At 43.0% G+C, this 17,595-nt stretch overlaps 1 protein-coding gene across 2 annotated transcripts in view; it reads right to left on the reverse strand.

Annotated features, from left to right (window-relative positions):
* The window catches only part of NHSL1 (NHS like 1), a 179,346-nt gene extending 164,949 nt beyond the window's left edge, over window positions 1–14,397 (reverse strand). For both annotated transcript variants that reach the window (XM_065632591.1, XM_065632590.1), the window contains exon 1: window positions 13,961–14,397. In XM_065632591.1, coding sequence (XP_065488663.1) covers window positions 13,961–14,318 — 358 coding nt within the window. In that variant the 5' untranslated portion in view covers window positions 14,319–14,397. The remainder of the gene's footprint in view (window positions 1–13,960) is intronic.
* Window positions 14,398–17,595: the final 3,198 nt, after the last annotated feature.

The following is a 17,595-nucleotide window of genomic DNA, read 5'->3' on the forward strand; positions in this document are numbered from 1 at the left end:
CCTACAAAGACAGCGCTTAAGTCAGAGGGACTGAGCTCCAAGGATGTGAGCATGGGGGAGGGAAACTTCAATATTATAATAAGACCCATCCATCAACCACTGCTATAAAGCTCTTTTGTTCCAAGTTCATACTTGGTAACTCAAGGTCAAAATTGATGTTGGAAAATGCAAACCATAAGTCAACCCAGACTTTCACCCCTCTGTTCTTCTTAACCTTAAAAGCAAACAAGAAACAGGCAAAAAGATTTTAGCTACACAATAAACTTATACAAAAATGTACATCAAGGAATATTATCAACTTTAAAATGACTGTGGATTAGGTTCTTGACCTACACTACTAATGATACAGATTAGAAAAACAAAATCAGAATATAGCCATTTAGGATACAATGCCTTTACTACTTTGGTTTTCTTACAGTTTGGACAAAGTCAATCAGTTGTTTTCACCTGGTGGGTTTTTTTTTTTTGTTTTGGCTGATTTGGTTTTCATTTTTGTTTTGTTTTTTTAATTGAAGAGTAAGAGACACGTGTAAGGTTTGGTTGAAAACACCACAGGGAAAACTAACTGGTTAAAAAAACCAACCAACCAACCAAAAAACAAAACACCACACACAACACTTTTCCTCCCTGGTAGAAAAACAAAGGAAGACATCTCTATTAGCCTTTGTCTTTAAGAAGTCCTGAGTCAGATGTGGGCAGCCTTAACAAAGAAGAAAAATAGTAGGTATTACAAATAAAAAGCAGTGGTTTCATTGCAGCAGAGACAACAGGATGTATTCCATAGACTATAACTATTCTCCTTAGAAACACAGTAGAAAAAAAAAACATTCATTATGCTCAAATACTTAAGGCCAGACTTTTCAGTGAACCCCATTTTTGCAAAGTTCCACAGCAGAAAGCAATGGAGGTGCCACATATCTGAGATTACAAGCTTATCCAATGGATATTTCCCAGAGGTGCTGTAACAAAAAAAATCAATATACACTACAGTGTAAGACAAGAGAACTCTGACATGAAACTGTGATCTAGTATTTAAATCCCTTAATTTTAAGATGATCCAGTAGTCTTTAGAATTGTCATCTCAAAAGTTTTTTAAGTTTTATTCCAAGAGTTTACATGTAACATCTTTCATATGGGAAAAGTCCTGCCAAGAGCTTTAAATATAGCTGTATCAAATGCCAGTTTGGCTTCTTCCATGAGAATTGGGACACTTCAATGAGAGTTTATGAACTTTCATTGGAAAAAAAAAAAATGAATGTATAATACTAGTTTGCCATCCATGTGTGTAAGTAATAGGTTATGTAAAATAGCAGATAATCCTGCAGTCTAACAGAAACATTTTTAAATAAGAAATTTTTCTCCAATAGCTTTTATTTAGCCCTTAAATCACAAGTTTCATTTAAAGCACCATCACATATACTAAGTCCAGCCAATTAACTCAGCGTAAAATGGTGCTTATTGAGGGGAAGGCTAAGAAAATGTGTTAATTAGCAGCCAATCAGGATACTGAGGGGACTTCTTTATTTGATCAACTGCTGCTGTGGATGATGAAAAAGGTATTTCCCATAATTCTCATTGGAGTTCACTTGCTTGTCCCATGCAAGATGAAGAACAGAACTATAAGTTATCTTTTCTAACCCGCTAAATAACACTCCAATTGCCAAAAAAAAAAAAGTAGTATTAATGTAACCTAGATCCTAGACAGTTTCCAAAAAAACTAGCCAAGAATCTTTGTCCGAATTTCAAAAAGAAGCTGCTGCTGAAATTCTTAAGCAGGCGGAAGGGTTGTTCAGGACTCCTCCTGCAAACACTGAATGCTTTTCAGTCTGTAAGGGATGCTGACAACAGTATCTGCAAGCTGAGGCACTGGAAAAGTTTCCACTATTTCCACTGGAGATAGTTTTCACTTTCTGGTATTCAGTTCATGATCTTGCCTTTCAACAGAAACAGTAGGTATTTTTTGCTGAGAGTATTAAAGTTCTTCCAAAGAAGCACTGCAAGGTGAGAAGTCCTCAAGTAAATAATTATGTGCTTTTTGGCTATTAGCTTCGTTACTTAAGACTAAGACCTTCCCCTACCCATCCTTTTTCAGATAGATGTACTAAGCTGTTTACCTAAGGCCACAGAGTACCCCAGCTTTCTTGATCAGGTTGTCCATCTTGGATACAAATTAGCACCCCTCTTTGACAGCCTTCCACTAAGAAGAGTATTAGGGTTCCTACTTACAATGCTTTGCCAAGAGGCAATGAGCACAAACTGAAACACAAGAAACTCCATTTAAACACAAAAGAAAACTTTTTTTTACTGTGAGGATGGTCAAACACTGGCACAGGTTGCCCAAGCAGGTTGTGGGTGCTCTATCCTTGGAGATATCCAAAACACAAGTGGACACAGCCCTCAGCACCCAGCTCAAACTGAGCCTACTCTGAGTAGGGGGCTGGATTAGGAGATCTCTGGAGGTGCTGTCCCATTTCTGGGATTCTGTGATTTCACTGACCACAGGAAGAGTGCTTACACTTTCAGCTGCAAAGCTCTCAATACATGATCAAGCATGCCTCAAGCAGCCTCGAGAACTTTTACTTGAAGGTTTCATTCCATTCAAACTCACAGTCATAGCTTCAACAACAGCCACCAAGGCAGAGGAGAATAAAAAAGGGGTACTACAGCAAACAGCATGGAGTTCAAGTATCTTTTATAACACCCTGTAAGCAGAGACTACTCCAGCGTTAACAGAGATCATGCAGGACTTTCAGTCTGGTCACTTCAGAGTGAAGCTACAGCATTCATACCAAAACCTGCCCTTGGATCTGCCTTTTGTCAGTTAGCCATTTTTCCATTATTCATTTCTGTTAAATGCTCAGATATTCCGGGATTCAAACTTTTACCAGAAATAAATCCATGGTTTAACTTGTCTTCAGGATTAAGTTTATTCATAGTTTATTTTTTTTAAAGTCAGTAATAATAATCTAACTTAGAAATACCATATGTGTATAGACATAAATAGTGATAAAACCAATGGAGCACAAAGATGCCAAGCTGACAGGAGCTCAGATGATGACAAGCTTTTGTCTATCGTGACCTAATTTGCTTTTCTATCAGTTGTACTACACAATGCATTTAAATCATTTGATGTGTTAAGCTGCAGCACATTATCTCTACATACAGTGCTAAGTTACCTACTCTCCATCCTGCTGTTTACAAGCTGTAGCTAATTCCAGACTGCAGCAAGTTTCACAACTTGTCAGCAAGGTTACTAACAGTAACAAAATAGTTTCTAAGGAAAAAAGCTACTATATTCTGTGTGTTGGGAAAAGGGTGGGAGAGGAAAACACGCTCTGTTAAAGCAACAGGATCAAAACAACATGCCTGGAAGAGCACTCCCTCCCATGTTACCACGCTCTGCAGAGGGCACATCACAAATTACAGAATGGAAGCCAAACTCAGAAACGAGTGGGAGCAGGCAAGATAACGAGTCGTGCAGATGGTTTTGGTCTTCGTTACCATTAAGTAGACACAATGTCTCTGTAATAGATATGGAATAAACAGAGGCTTTTGTAACATGACAAACTAAAAAAACACCAAGAACTCTTTAAGTTTTTGTGGTATTCTTTGCCTCAGGCAAACACTCTGTGGATTTCTAATTACCTGCTCTTCCTCTAGACCTCAAGAAGGCCCATAACTATTGTGAAACTTCGGGTTCCTCAACACAGATCTTTTCAAACCACACTTAACTAAATTGCCATCTTCTAGCTCAACTTGTATGTGTTAAGACTAGACTCTCTTGAGGCAAAGAGCCTCGTGCTCACAGTTAAATCTGTATTGTGGCTGTGCTAAATGAGCGCTTTGGAATGTTTTAAGGAAATTTGTGATCGCAAGTAGGCCAGCCCTGAAGTTTTACCTTCCTCCACCACAAGCAAGCACAGCCTCCCTCCTCTCCATGCAGGGGACTTGCTGCTGAAGGACAGCCCTGTCCTACTGCCAACCACCAAGACAAGGCAGAGCAAGAGAACTGGCTCTCACTCACCTCATTTTGTCTAGCTTTCCTATCTTTCCTGAACATAAAGATCACAATTATAGATTGTAATTCTGTATACTTTATAAGATAGTTATTATATTATTATAACTGCGTCTGTAATTCCAAAGTCAACTATAATAATCTAATTACATTTAAACCACCCTTGTTCAGACCACGCTTGCCTCCCCAGGATGAGGTAAGCCCTACACGATGCTACCCAGGATTTCGGCAAGCGCAGAGGCAGATCCACTTCAGCACACGTTGCGCAACCGGTGCCCAGCCCAGCTGCAGCCCGATGGGGTCAGGGCCCCCCCAGCACAGCTCCCCGCAGGGCTGGGGCTGTCCCAGCCTGCCCAACAGGACCACACACCCTCCCCACAGCGAGGGCAGCAGCCAGGGATACAAGGAAGGACGTCGGCCCCATGGGGCTCGGTTGCTATACCAGTTTCCCATGTCTGAGCTTCCATCAAACTCCCAGCACAACTGGTCCAAAATCCTGCTATTCCCCCATTATCGCCCTTCTACTTCCTACCCTACCCAGTCCCTATGGCATGCATTCAGCCGTGAAAATTGACTTTTAGTGATAAGTATGCTTGTACCTTATAATACTCTTGATCTTCTATCACATACACATGCTAATAAAAAAAAAAAAATCTAGCGGGAGGAACCGCACAGTAACCACCTACCTATATTTTAACAGAACAAGGAAATATTTTAATAAACAAGTTTTAGAAAACTGCATCTAAACTAATACACCAAGGCATATTATGAACATTACATTACTTTCATTTTCTTTCTCCCTCATACCACATGTAGAACAAACTTATTCTTTCCTCTATTTAAAATGTTGACGTTCACAAATAGGGCTCCTATCTTTCCAACACTACAAATCAAAACAGTATAAGCTATATACTTCATTGAATTATTGTTCATGTATACATTCACATAGCTCAATCTTACAGGGTAATTATTTCCAGAATTTCTTGTATCATTCAATATTTGAGAACAAGAATTTTATTTGCATCGTGTCCAGAATAAGTGGGGTGAGATGTAGATCTTGCTGTGTAATCAAGCTTTGCTTGCACTATCTTTCTTCTAAATTGAATATCAAGTACCCCAGCTAACAAAAAAGGGAATGTTTTGGATAAGTTTTGTAAAAGTCTGTTCCCATTCCCCAGTAGTTGGTTTCTTTTTTTCTCATTCAAAACGTTTTAAGCGCCTCTAAGGACAATGTGACTAACAACATTTTGAGGTTTTCTTTATAACGTTTAAAGATATTGAATTAGCCAAACATCACTTGGTTTTTCAAGCCACTCAAGCAGAACCAGTTACTTAGCATCAACCAGATATTGAACAGGAAGGGAAAGCCAACACCACTCACTTGGGAGCTCTTCCCTCCCATACAACAGAAACAAAAGGTGCCACTAGAGATAACCCACAAAGTGCTCCTCTCGGGTCCTGCTGAGCTTCCCATAAGCAAACTCCATCTGTTGCCAAAAGCCAAAACTTGCCAAAACAGAAGACAGCCTGCCAGAAGAAAGACTAAACTTGCTTTCTCATTCAAACTCGTGCTGTTGAGAAAGCTTAACAGTCCAACAACCAGACACAGAAGAATAGATGTAAGTCAGCTGATGAGAGCTCTTCTGTAGCCAGCATTTTGGTACTAAAAAGGAAAAAAAAAAATGGGAGGAACAAGGAGAAAGAAGAGCATTCAAGTACAATATGTTACCACTTAGAATATTCTGAAGAAGTCTCTTGTTTTCATTTTCTGCTTGGCCATTCAACCAGAAAAAAATAAAATAAAAACCCACCATCACTATTACTCAATACGCTTGAAGTCTCTACTTGATCATCCTTCCATTACAATTTACATTAGTATTTATTGCTAGTAGAAAAATTAAGTAGCTCAATTCTTCAGATAGCATCCATAGTTCCAGTTTACTTCAGGAGGCATCTGTTACAGTCCTAATCTCTGAAAAGTAGGAGCTAAGTTAATTAAAAAATTACAATCTTAGATTAATCAAAATTTGCTTAGACTACAGTCTGATTACAGTAAAAGCAATATCAAATCAAGTAGCTTAACAGATCTATGGGTTGTCAGGATGTTAAATTTCATGTTAAAACAGAGCTGCTGCTCACATGTGGGTTAAGGAAATTAAACCTACTGAAACATTAAAGTATCCTTTAAGTTCAAAAGTTATAAGATCTCAGCCACAGATATTCATTAGAGTTTGAGGTTTTCTTATTTCAAGTAATACCTGGACACTCTCACTTCCACTGCTCTTATGGTATATATGGTTTTGCTCTTGTTTTACACTCCTATAGCAGAGCAATAGACATCTCTGTGTTTGGAAGGGAAGTATTAAAAATGGACAAAGGGATCTACTTGAGCAGGATTAAGACTATTACTATGGTGCCACAACCCCAGCCAAGAAGCTCTTATGCTGGGGCTAACAGCAAGGGGTGTGACACGGAGGAGTGACAAGGGAGAAAGCCAGAAAGCTCATGAGAAAGCAAGAAGCTCCATCAAATGTCACCTTCTCCTATCTCCGCTTCCCATCCCCTCACATCCTTCCTCCCAAATCCTACAAATTATCAGGCATGCAGAGAGCCTTGCAGTCGAGGAAGGGGAGATGTCCAAGGCCAGTTTTATCAGGCATGACATGGATGGCGAGGTGCAGAGCGGACATTGAAACTGCCACCCCTCAGAACAGGCAGGGTGGGGAGCCCAAACTATGAAAGAAGAGGAGAAAGAGAAGAGTAGGGGAGAAGAAGACTAATCAGGCCTTCACCTAAAAAGTGTGTAGACCAGTGGCTCCGATGGGGAAATTACCAAGAGGAATTATGGCAAAGCAATTACTCAGCACTGGCTCTCTCTGCAGGCACAGCTACTCTGCCTCCAAACTGCACCACGATGGAACCTCAACCACATTCAGCAGGACCTTAAACGTTCATGTTCTAACTACTCATCATTCTCAAAGGGCAAAGAAATCTCATACGTACAATTAAAGGACAGGAGGCCAACAAATAAATAAATAAATAGAAATGGCCTAGCATAGAAGACCATAATTCACAAATGACAAAGAAAAAAAAAAAAAACCACGACAGCCTGAAGCCAGAAGCAGCCCTACCCAACTAAAACATGGTACGACATAAATACAAACAGCTTGCAAAGTCCACCCACATTAATCTGTGCTTAACCCACAGGCAGAAAGATTTATTTTTTTTTCCCAGTCTCTTAAATGGCATGTCATCCAGGCTCTCTGGAGACTGCCATCCAACCAGCAGGTTTCCTATCAAACCTACAGCCGAGAACAACATTTAATTACCATGTTTAATTGATCTTGTTAACTGTTAGGGTGGACAGCTTTGATCTCGCCTGCTGATAGCTAGTTTATGACTACAAAAGAAACCGGGACTTTGCATAATTGCCAAGCCTTCAATGTGTGTTTTTTAATTCCTTCTATTTCTCAATCTCCCTCTCTGTTTGTGGTGCATTAACGCTCCTGATAACAGGAACCAAAGCACATGCCCTCATTTATCATATCATTTATTTGAATATGCAGGGGGAAAAAAGAAAGACAAGGCAAGGGAAATTGGCCTTTCTTCACCCAGAAATACAGAAAAAGGCCAGAAATTACCATAGTGAATATGGCCTTGGCAACACTAAGCAACCCATGGCTGATGGCAGCCGGCACCAGTTCAGAGGAAGGTGCAGGAATCATCAAGCACACGTGGGATAACCTGCTCCTCATCCCCCTTGAAAGCTTCATCTGACTCTCCAGTAGTTAGAGGCTGGTTTAAATTCCAGCACGCAGGTTTTGAGGAATTTCAGTGGCTTTCCACTGTGTTGTTTTATGTTTGCTAATAGGTTCACCCAAAAAATGCCTCTTCTGCGGGAACTTCATATTAACATCTTAGGAGAGAATCCCACAAGACCAAGATTACTAGTTTACACTCAACCAAGCAGAGACTGTGCCAGTACTAATAGGAAGAGAAACTTCTGAGGACATTTTATCGTACCCTAAAATATCTAGGAACCTTCAAAATAGATCCTAATTAAAAACAACTAACTACAAATATGTTTAATTCATTAACTACCTCTCCTAAACGCTGTTTTCCTGAATGATCGAGCCAATCATAAGATCTACGGAAATAAATGTTCATAGGTGTTGTATAATAGGTTCTGAGCAATACACAAAGCAGCTCTAAATTTCAGCCAAAGAGTGTCAACTCTTTTCAAAACAGCAAGCCAAACCTTCATCAAACTGAATTCGGCTGGAGCTTTGCCACTCAGCAGGACAGCGACTTGGCCCACGGTCCCTATGGGAAATCTTTTTCTAACTCAGACTTTCTTCCTGCTTATTTCAAATGAAATCTCCTTTGGATCAGGTTGAATTTCCACAGATAATTAGTCTTGCACTAGCTAAAGAAAACAGGAGCTATACTGCTTCTTAGCAGCAATCTGAGTGATTACAACAGGGTAAAAGAGAAAATACCTTTTCTTTTTCCTTCCTAGGGGAACTGAGCTATTAACTGTTTAACATGGTTTGAACTTTGCTGCTGAATCTTCATATTACAGAGCAAAAGAGAGAAGAAAAGTATCATTGTGTGTGGTCACCTAGAGCATCTGTAGGGTATTGTAGCCAAAGTGTAGCTCCCAAATACTGTTAGAACAGAATTTTTCCCCTGAAAATCAGTCCTTTCTCACCAAAGCTTCCTCAACAACACAAAATTGTTTTGGTGGTTGGCTTTGCGGTTTGTTTTTTAGGTTGGTTTGTTTTGTTGTTTGTGTTTTGGTGGTTTTCTTTTTGGTGGTGGTTTGGTTTGGTTTTGGGTTGTTTTTTGGGGGGGGGAGGTGGTTATTGTTTTCACTGGATTGCCTTTTTTTTCTAAACCTTTTTCTAATGAAGGCTTCTTGTTGTTACTACAAGACGACATCTCTTCTACACTCTTTCCTTACACCAGAAGCTATAGAAAGCCCTGAAAGTCAGCCAGCCCATTCATCTCTTGCCTGCTGCTGATACTGCCTCGAATAATGCTCATTTTTGGTGGCTGGGGATGGAGGAGGGGTTTCCCTAGGAATAAGCTGAATAAAGCTTCCTGTTCGGCTGAAGCAGGAAATGTGCTCCCGTATTGCCTTACACACAAAGAGTGGAAAATACTTACTAAACAAAATAGCAGGAGATGGAGTGTAAACTGGGTTGTCCTTACATCATGCAGACAAATAGAAAGCCATATTCCCCACCCCCATAGCTCTCTTTCATTAAAGTGCTTAAACTTGAAAAAAATACATACATATGTATTCACATTCTGCATGAACATCAAATGATTGTGCTGTGCCTTTAAAACCAAACACTGAAGGATTTTAAACAACAACACTAATTAGGAGGTAGCATTTCCTCCCTCCCACAGGATCAGTTTCTTCTTGTTAGAACAGGAGGTACGACTGGCCAAACCCCATCCTGCTATTGGAGAAACTGAACCAGAAGTTGTCATTAGGTTAACCTCCTAGCATTTCTCTCAAAGTATTTCTTCAGAAGGACAAAAAGTAAATAGCATAGAAGACGGAAGGAACAGCCTTCCAGTCTGTCAAACCATTAGGATTCACAGAAAAGAACAGCAATATTAAATTTTGCATAAGTATCTGCAGATGGCTGAAGACAAATATTAATGGAAAAAATGTCCTTCTTCATGCCCTATGAAAACAATGACTGTTTAAGGCCTCACAGCATTTTCCAAGAGCTGGCCTTGTAATTCATGAAAGATTTCTCTGCTGCCATCGTATGCCTTTTGATAAGTTCTGATCACTTCAAAGAGCCACTTGTCCTCACCCACCCTTACGTTTAAGAACTGAAAGTGATGAAAAGTATTAATACATCACCTAATGCTAGGTCACAGCTACAGATGCACGCTGCTAGAAGATGAAAAGCTGTTAGCCAAGTTCAATGGTGTAATCCATATTACAGCAGCTGGATGCTGGAAACATACAACAAAACACCACACAAAACAGCAACGCACATAAGCCTAATGAAAACCTGATGAAAGACTGTTAAAAACAAAGAGTACCAAATCTAATTAATTCTCTAGACCTGGCTAGAGCAGTTAAACTAAGGTCATGAGTACTGCATATTGCACTTGAATTTAATAAACCACCTTGAGCCACTAATGCCTCCCACCACCATGAGTTATGAACCAGTCATCAGCCCCTGGGGACATGTCTCATCATATTTTCATGTCCCTTCTAATGGCACAACACCCTGCTCATCATGCAAAGCTCTGCCACTATAAATGGAAAGTTTAAGACAGACAAACCAAACCGGAGAGAGCTGAAACATTCCAATGAAGCCCATTGTCCAGGGTAAACCCTGGAAAAAGCACCATCACTAAGGTCGCACACAACTGAAAGCTGCCTTCAGTATGCTGAAGTACATGAAACTAAACTGCGAGTGTGTGTGGCACACCAGTACAAACCCCTTGGAAAGCAGGCCTCCCAGCTAAAGGACATGACACAAGTCCAGCCGCTCTTGACAGATGAGGAAGTTTCCCACTTGTAAGGGTTGCAAAGACGTAGCATCTACTGCAATGCAGCACATCATTGACCAGTTTGCCACATTAGAAAGTTCTTTCACTTCTGGTGCAATGAACGGATTTACTTGAACAAACGCATTCACTATGGGATACCAAACAGCGTACAACAGAAGAGACACAGCAGAGATCATTCAAGCAACATTTATCTACTAATACTCCAATACATACACCTAGGAGCATATGGATCCTACACACCCACAGAGGACACACCATACAGCCAGACAAGCAAGCACAGTCCACAGCTGTAGAGAACAACTAACTGAAGACAAAGAGCTTTGTTCTGCCTGCTTTCCCTCCTTTACACAGCCACCCCTGCTCATGGAGGAACAAACACTAACGGTCTCCAGTTATCTCAAGGATATTACACTGAAACTTTACTTTGAAACAAAATTATGATAGTACACCAAAGAAAAAACCCTCATAATTTCAAAGTATGAACTTTCCCAAGCACCAGGGACATGGTGTAGCTTACACCAGCTGCCAGCCTGGAGCTACTTGCCAAGAAACGGTTCTGACCCAGATTTGAAGTCTGCTAGTCCTCTTCTGGTCCTTCCCATAGAAGACCATGGTGGGATCAGAAAAGTCCTCCTGGGATCTTATGCTTCAAGAGGAAACTATCGTCTGGGCCCCACAAGGAGAACAAGTAGAAATTACCCATGATTTGAAAAGCAGTTGTACAACATCCTGTCCCCTCATCCTGAAAGCCAGAGCAGAATACTTAAGTCATCTGACACAACATCATGCTACATCTGCCTGTGTACCACAAGAGATACAGTAGTTTACAATATTTTTCCCCACAAATAAAAGTTTATGAGCAATAAGAATCTAGTAAATGGGAATGCAATTAAATTTTTTTTACAATCCTTGTTGTTCTTAAAGTCCCACACCTGCAATCAGCTTTTTCCATGAAGCTTCTCTATCTTCAAAAATGGGAAGGAAAAATCCCACTTGTCATTGTTCTCCAACAAAGCCAGCATTATTAAACCATTCTCTTTGTTTTGCAGATATTTTCCTTTAATGCCAGCAACGGGGTTCAACTTGCAGACAAGCCTTGACGGCTTGCATTATAGAGATGGTCATGATGCTAACTACAACTGATCATCCCAGCCGATCCCCTTGGACAGATTACAATACGTATAAAGCACATAAGAAGAGAAATGACCTGTCTTTATATGCAACTTCACAATAATATACTTAGCCTACACACCAATTCCTTGTGACTGATAAGTAAATAAAAGAATCTTTCTTTACAAGAAGGCTGTATTTCACACAATTAAAAAATACATATTAGAAACACCGTTAATTCTCCCTGACATTAATAAATGAGATGCTTGAAAAGTAAATATTAGCAGCAGCAATGCAGCTGTTAAGTAGGAAAATTAAATTTGACAGCAGAGACACCACTTACTAAAGAATTTAAAACCAAATGGAGAAAGCCAAACATAAGAAGTGCGTCCAGTTTTGAGAATTGCAATGACAAGAGCAAAGATCATCAAATTAAAAGCAATAACAGGCTTAGCTCAAAGAACTTAGTTGTAAAAAAATAAGCAGCAAATACATAACTTGTGCAAAACAATGACCAAGGGAAAATGTAATAACTAAATGTCTGACACATGTAAAATTTCAGGGCTTGCACAGTGCAGCAATAGCCTCATTTCACCCTTCCCTTTAGATGTGTTGCATCAGTGTACGGTAATTAGTAGCTCCCTATTTAAAATAAAGATAAATAAATACTGCTTCCTATCAGGGTATCAATGTAATATACCACCATACTGCAGGCATCCCCAGTAGTAAAACATTCTCACTTCAAGTCTGACTGCACCATGCCATGCCAAACTTACATAATGATATTGGCAGAAAAGGATATACCTGTCTTGATAAGGAATAAATGCTCCTTAAGTTTGTCAAGCAGTTACAAAGCACCAAAAAGCCAAACTGATTATCACGAAGCTTTAGCCTAACACGAACCACAGAAATAGCCTTTTGATAAGGGTGACAATGGTTTCCTCCTATGGAGGAACCGTTTACTGAAGTATACCATAGGGAATAATTCTGCAATGAAACAGGCAAGTTTCCCGCAGAGTGTTCATATTCATTGAAACTTACCTGTGAAAGGCCTTCCTTCCCAATTTTGTTCCTATGTACACCATATGCAAAGCAGGCTTTCTACTCCCATTTAGAAGAAAACTAACAGTGGTCTCCCAGCAGCAGTCCTGGTTAGGCTAGGCTTATACCTTACACAGCTGCCACAGAAGTTGCAACACAGTTCTTCAGATTCCTGAGTGTTTCCAACACATTGAGAAAGCTAAGCTGATGTTGCAAGCCAGCTACTATACTCTGTAGGGAGCTAGGACACACACAAATGAAATTCTGTGTAGCAGATACAGTTTTTATGGGATCCTTTCTCTAAAGTTGGACCAAGCTCAGAAGAACTTTCCTATAGCTCTCTGTAGCTGTACAGTTAGTCGCTTCTGAGGGCCACTTTACAGTGGCTCAGAAAGAGACTTAACAAGAACCTCCCCATGCTGCCACTACTTAGGAATCTGAGGCCAAATCTGGATCTCGCTGCTTATGCTCTGTATGAAGTTGCAAATATAAACTTGGGGTCAGTTCTGCACATAGAACAGAAGCTCAGGAGAATCGAGAGATACAAAACCAGCTGCAAAGTATATCCAGGTTTCTATTTACTGAGGTCTTCCCATGCACATACAAAAGAATTAATCAGGCATGTGGGCTGAACTGTCAGAAGCCCGGCTGATCCGAAGTCTAGCTCAAACCCGGTATAAACATATAAACAAACCCACCCAGCCCTCCCCCAGGACTACCATGCTATCTCCCAGCTAAAATCCCCCGCGCTGGAAGCGCTGACAGCCAGCCAGCTCCCTCCGACCCCGCGTCACCCCGCTGCCCTCCCTGCCAACTCCCCCTCCCCACTCAATTAGATTTCTGCCAGACAGAGGCACCGGTGAAACTCCAGCAACCACCGGCCCCGCCCGGTGACACCGCTCTGCCCGGGCGGCAGCCGGCGCCGGAGCCGCCGGAGAGAAGCCCGGGGCCGGGGTCACCAGGAGGCGGACAAGCAGCGCCGCGCTGCAGCCGGCAGGCACCGGCGGGGCCCCGGGAGAAGCGGCGGCGGGACGCCGGGGGCAGCCGTCGCCACCTGAACACGGGAAGGTCGAGAGTGGGATGCTTCAGCTTCCCTCTCTTCTTCTTTTTTTTTTTTTTTAATAAATAAATAACTAAAGCAAAGCCTGCCGCGCAAGCCGCCCCGCCACCGAGCGGGCGCCCCCCGACAGGCCCTCCCCGCCACCGTCCCGGGCTCGCAGCGGCGGGGAAAGGAAAGGTCGCACTCACGGATCTTGACTTTGCGGTGGTCGAGGCGGGCGAGGAGCGTCTCCAGGGCGCCGAGGCGGCGCTGGAGCCGGGCGTTGCGGTGGCAGAGGGAGTCCGCTTCGCTGAGGATCCCGCCGAAGATGTCGCCGGCGCAGCGGGAGAGGTCGGAGAGCTGCATCAGCAGCGACACCAGAGCGTACGAGCTGACCTGCTCCAGCGCCCCGAAGAGCGGCACCGCGCCGCGGCGGCGGCCGCCGCCTCCCTCCGCCGACCCGGCGTGGTCCCCCGGCGCCGGGCCGCCCCGCTCCGCGCCATCCCCGCCGGCCTCTTCCAACCTGCACAGCTTCAGGGGCTCCAGGGTTCTCAGGGGGAACGGCATCGCGGCCGCGGGAAGGAGGGCAGCGCAGGGCACGGTGGCGGGGAGGGAGAAGCTAGGCGTCCCCGGCGCAAAAAGTCTTCATCTGCGCAGCGGCCGCGGTGACAAAAGTTCAGAAAGAGGAGAGAGAGAGAGAGAGAGGGAGGGAGAACAACAACAACAAATGAATCGGGGCGGGAGGACGGGCGGGCTACGCGCTCCAGGGCCGGGGGGGAACCGCGGCCGCCGCCTCGGCGGAGGGGGAGCCCCGCGCGGCGCCCATGTGCGGGAGCGGCCCCGGGAGGAGCGGGGGGAGAGCGGAGCCGGGCGGCCGCCGCCGCAGCACCGCCGCACGGCGGGCGCGGGGAGAGCCGGCGCGGTGCTGCCCTGCAGCCGGGAGACAGGAAAGAGCGCGGCTTTTTCTCCCCCAAGTGGAGACGGGATCCGAGGGGAACGTGGGAGGGAGGGGGGCTGAAGCGCCCTGGATGCGGCCACAAAGGAGGAAAAGCAGCCAGAGAGAGAAGGGAAGGAGGAGGAGGAGGAGGGGAGAGAAAAGCCCAGAGCAGCCCCACCTGGGGAACCCCGCGCCGTTGCAGGCACTTTTCTGAACGCACCAAACTCGCAACCCGGAAAGCGAGAGCTGGAAAGAGAGGTGGAGAGAGGGGAGTGAAGAAAAAAAAAAAAAAGTCTCCGCGAACCTGGGAAAAGAAAAGGAGGCCGCCGCCTACCTGTAGCTCCCCGAACTGGAGCCTCTGCCAGAGCCTCACCCTTCCCAGCCAGCTAATAGCCGAGGTAGCCGCTGCCGGCTCGGCCCAGCCCCGCGGCGGTCTGCGCCCGGGCCAGCGGGCATCCCCGGGGCGCACCAGCCTCCTCCTGCCCGGCGAAAGGGGCCAAGGAAGAGATGGGGAAGGTCGCCGCTGGCCTCTTGTCTCAGCCTCTTCCCCTGCTTTGCCGCAGGTCAGGCTGGGGATGCTGCTCAAAGGCAGGGGAAAATGAACAGTCTGCCTGAGAAACACAAGTTGTGGAGTGAGCAGAGCTATAATGGTTGGTTGTGGTTAATTTTTAGTAAGGTTGACACCACGGTAGGAAAAGCAAAGTCTGAACTAGGTGGCATGACATCAAGTGTCGCAGCACCAAACGTTGCCCTAGCATGTAATTTTGGTACAGATGGAAAGCAGGTTCAAGCTTTAGAAGCCCCCACACTTTGCCCGTGTAAGACACAATCAGCTCTTCATCGTGATGACTGCTCTAATGAGCTATTCCCCACAGAACCAATTTAGTGCAGTAGCAACTGTCAACAGCTGCTATTTAATTTTAATTGGACAATGGCCTACTGGCTCTGGGCTCCTGCTATATGATAAAGAGGGGAACCCAATCCCACTCTTCTTATGGAAAAGGGCCCTGGGGAAAAGTGGTTGTATGGTCCTTTCCTGCCCCATTGCCTGCTCCAGCCCCCACTGCAGCTGATGAATCTACATGATGAAAGAAAGAGAACCAGCTGGAGAAGGAAGGATCCAGGAATAGGCACACAGTGCCCTTCCATTAGCATCCTGAGGCCGCATGATTTGTAACAAAATATTCTGCATCATAGTAATTCTCATAGGTAGTTTACTTAAGGGAAATCTGAAGAAAACAATTCTACCAGTAGCGTTGCATAAGCTCCTTGGTGCATGGAGGAGTTTGGGGGCAAGAGTGCAGGCAGTGGGATACAAACCAAAAGTTCGGTGGCACACAGGAGAGTTAAGATCTACAGGAAACACATTTAGGGGTGATACTCATATTCAACAATTGCAAGTCAATTATTTTCATACATTAAGTTAAAAAAGCCTTTAATCTTCAAGTATTCATTGAAAAAAAAAAAAGGCAACACAGTGTAGTGTTAATGAAATAAAGAACAAACCCACCTTTCTTCAGACCCAAGTCCAAACAGGTTACCAAAGGATGACTGTACACCTTGGAATGCTTCCACTGATTTTCTGTTACCAACAGTACCACTGAGTGCATTTGTGCATTATTTGTAGAAACTGATGAGGAGAACACACTGCAAACAGGCTAAATGATGTTTAAAGAGGGTTTTAAATGCACAAGGAATGCCAAGCAATAGTCTTGCAATAGGGATGCTGTCAGGATTGATTAACAGAGGATGGAAAGCAGTTATACTCTAATAGTGAATTCTTCTGGTTTTATCTTGGGATGTAATGTCTTCATTAGTTCTTAGACACGTTTGGTTAGGATAGTTGTTTGATAAAAACTATGGCCTGTTTACTGGCATGTCTGAATTGAGAGGAGTGTATCTTTGTATGTTTTGTTTAAAGTATAGGAGTATCATGGGGAAACCAAGTATGAGGTGGACTTTTAAATATAAAACACAGTAGGAAGAAAACAAGCAAAGAGCTTAGTTCAGGTGACAACTGAAAAGAATCTACAGCTACATATCTGCTGGGACTTACCATAGACTTTGATTGGGAACTACTAATTTTTAAGCTTAAGTAATAGGTAGTTTAAAAACTATAAATGTACCAGTCTAATAACCTTTCTTGCAAGAGAAAATTCAGATCAAATTCTGATATTGCAAATATTTTTGCATGTTCTTATCTGTAAGCAGGAGAAAATATTTAAAACAGATTTGAGTGCAAGGAGAATTATAGCAAGAAATCAAAACTTTAGACAACACCTACATGCAGTAAAGAACCTCAGCTACTGTGAGTAGAAGTTCACTGCCAGTGAAGCCTACTTTATACCTATTTCACTGGTTCCTGTGTTTGCAAACTGTAAAATGAACTACTGTGACAGCCTGAATATTTTTGGTGGGAAAAATATCTCATAAAAAAGAAGGCCTTTTTAGCACTGACAGTTAAACCAAGTTAAGAAATAAATCTGAATTTTAAATGCACTGATGTTCTTGAAAAATTCAAAGTCTGTATGTTTAATCCAGAACAATACTTTTTCTCATTAATTCACTTGGGTCTGTTTTTCCTGGAAGAGATGTTACCATATGGAATACTCAGAAAAAAAACAGGTGTGAAAAAAATGTAAATATTGAGTGACTGAAATGGGAACATGGGTTAACTGAAACCAGTAAAGGATGGTCTCAGATCTTGCTTCTTCTCACGCAAAAGGAAGGGACATAGGAAGGGAAATGGAGCTTAAATACTTACACAGTTGGAAATTTAAAGTAAAGTATTCATCATGCTGGAAAGAAAGCATTGAAAATTTCTAAGTTCAGCGGAAATACTGACTTTTTTGGGGACACACACACCCCCCAGTTACCCATGCATATTTTCTACTTCAAGCAGTTATG

The sequence above is a fragment of the Caloenas nicobarica genome, chromosome 3, assembly GCF_036013445.1.
Source record: "Caloenas nicobarica isolate bCalNic1 chromosome 3, bCalNic1.hap1, whole genome shotgun sequence".
NCBI classification, from domain to species: Eukaryota; Metazoa; Chordata; class Aves; order Columbiformes; family Columbidae; genus Caloenas; species Caloenas nicobarica.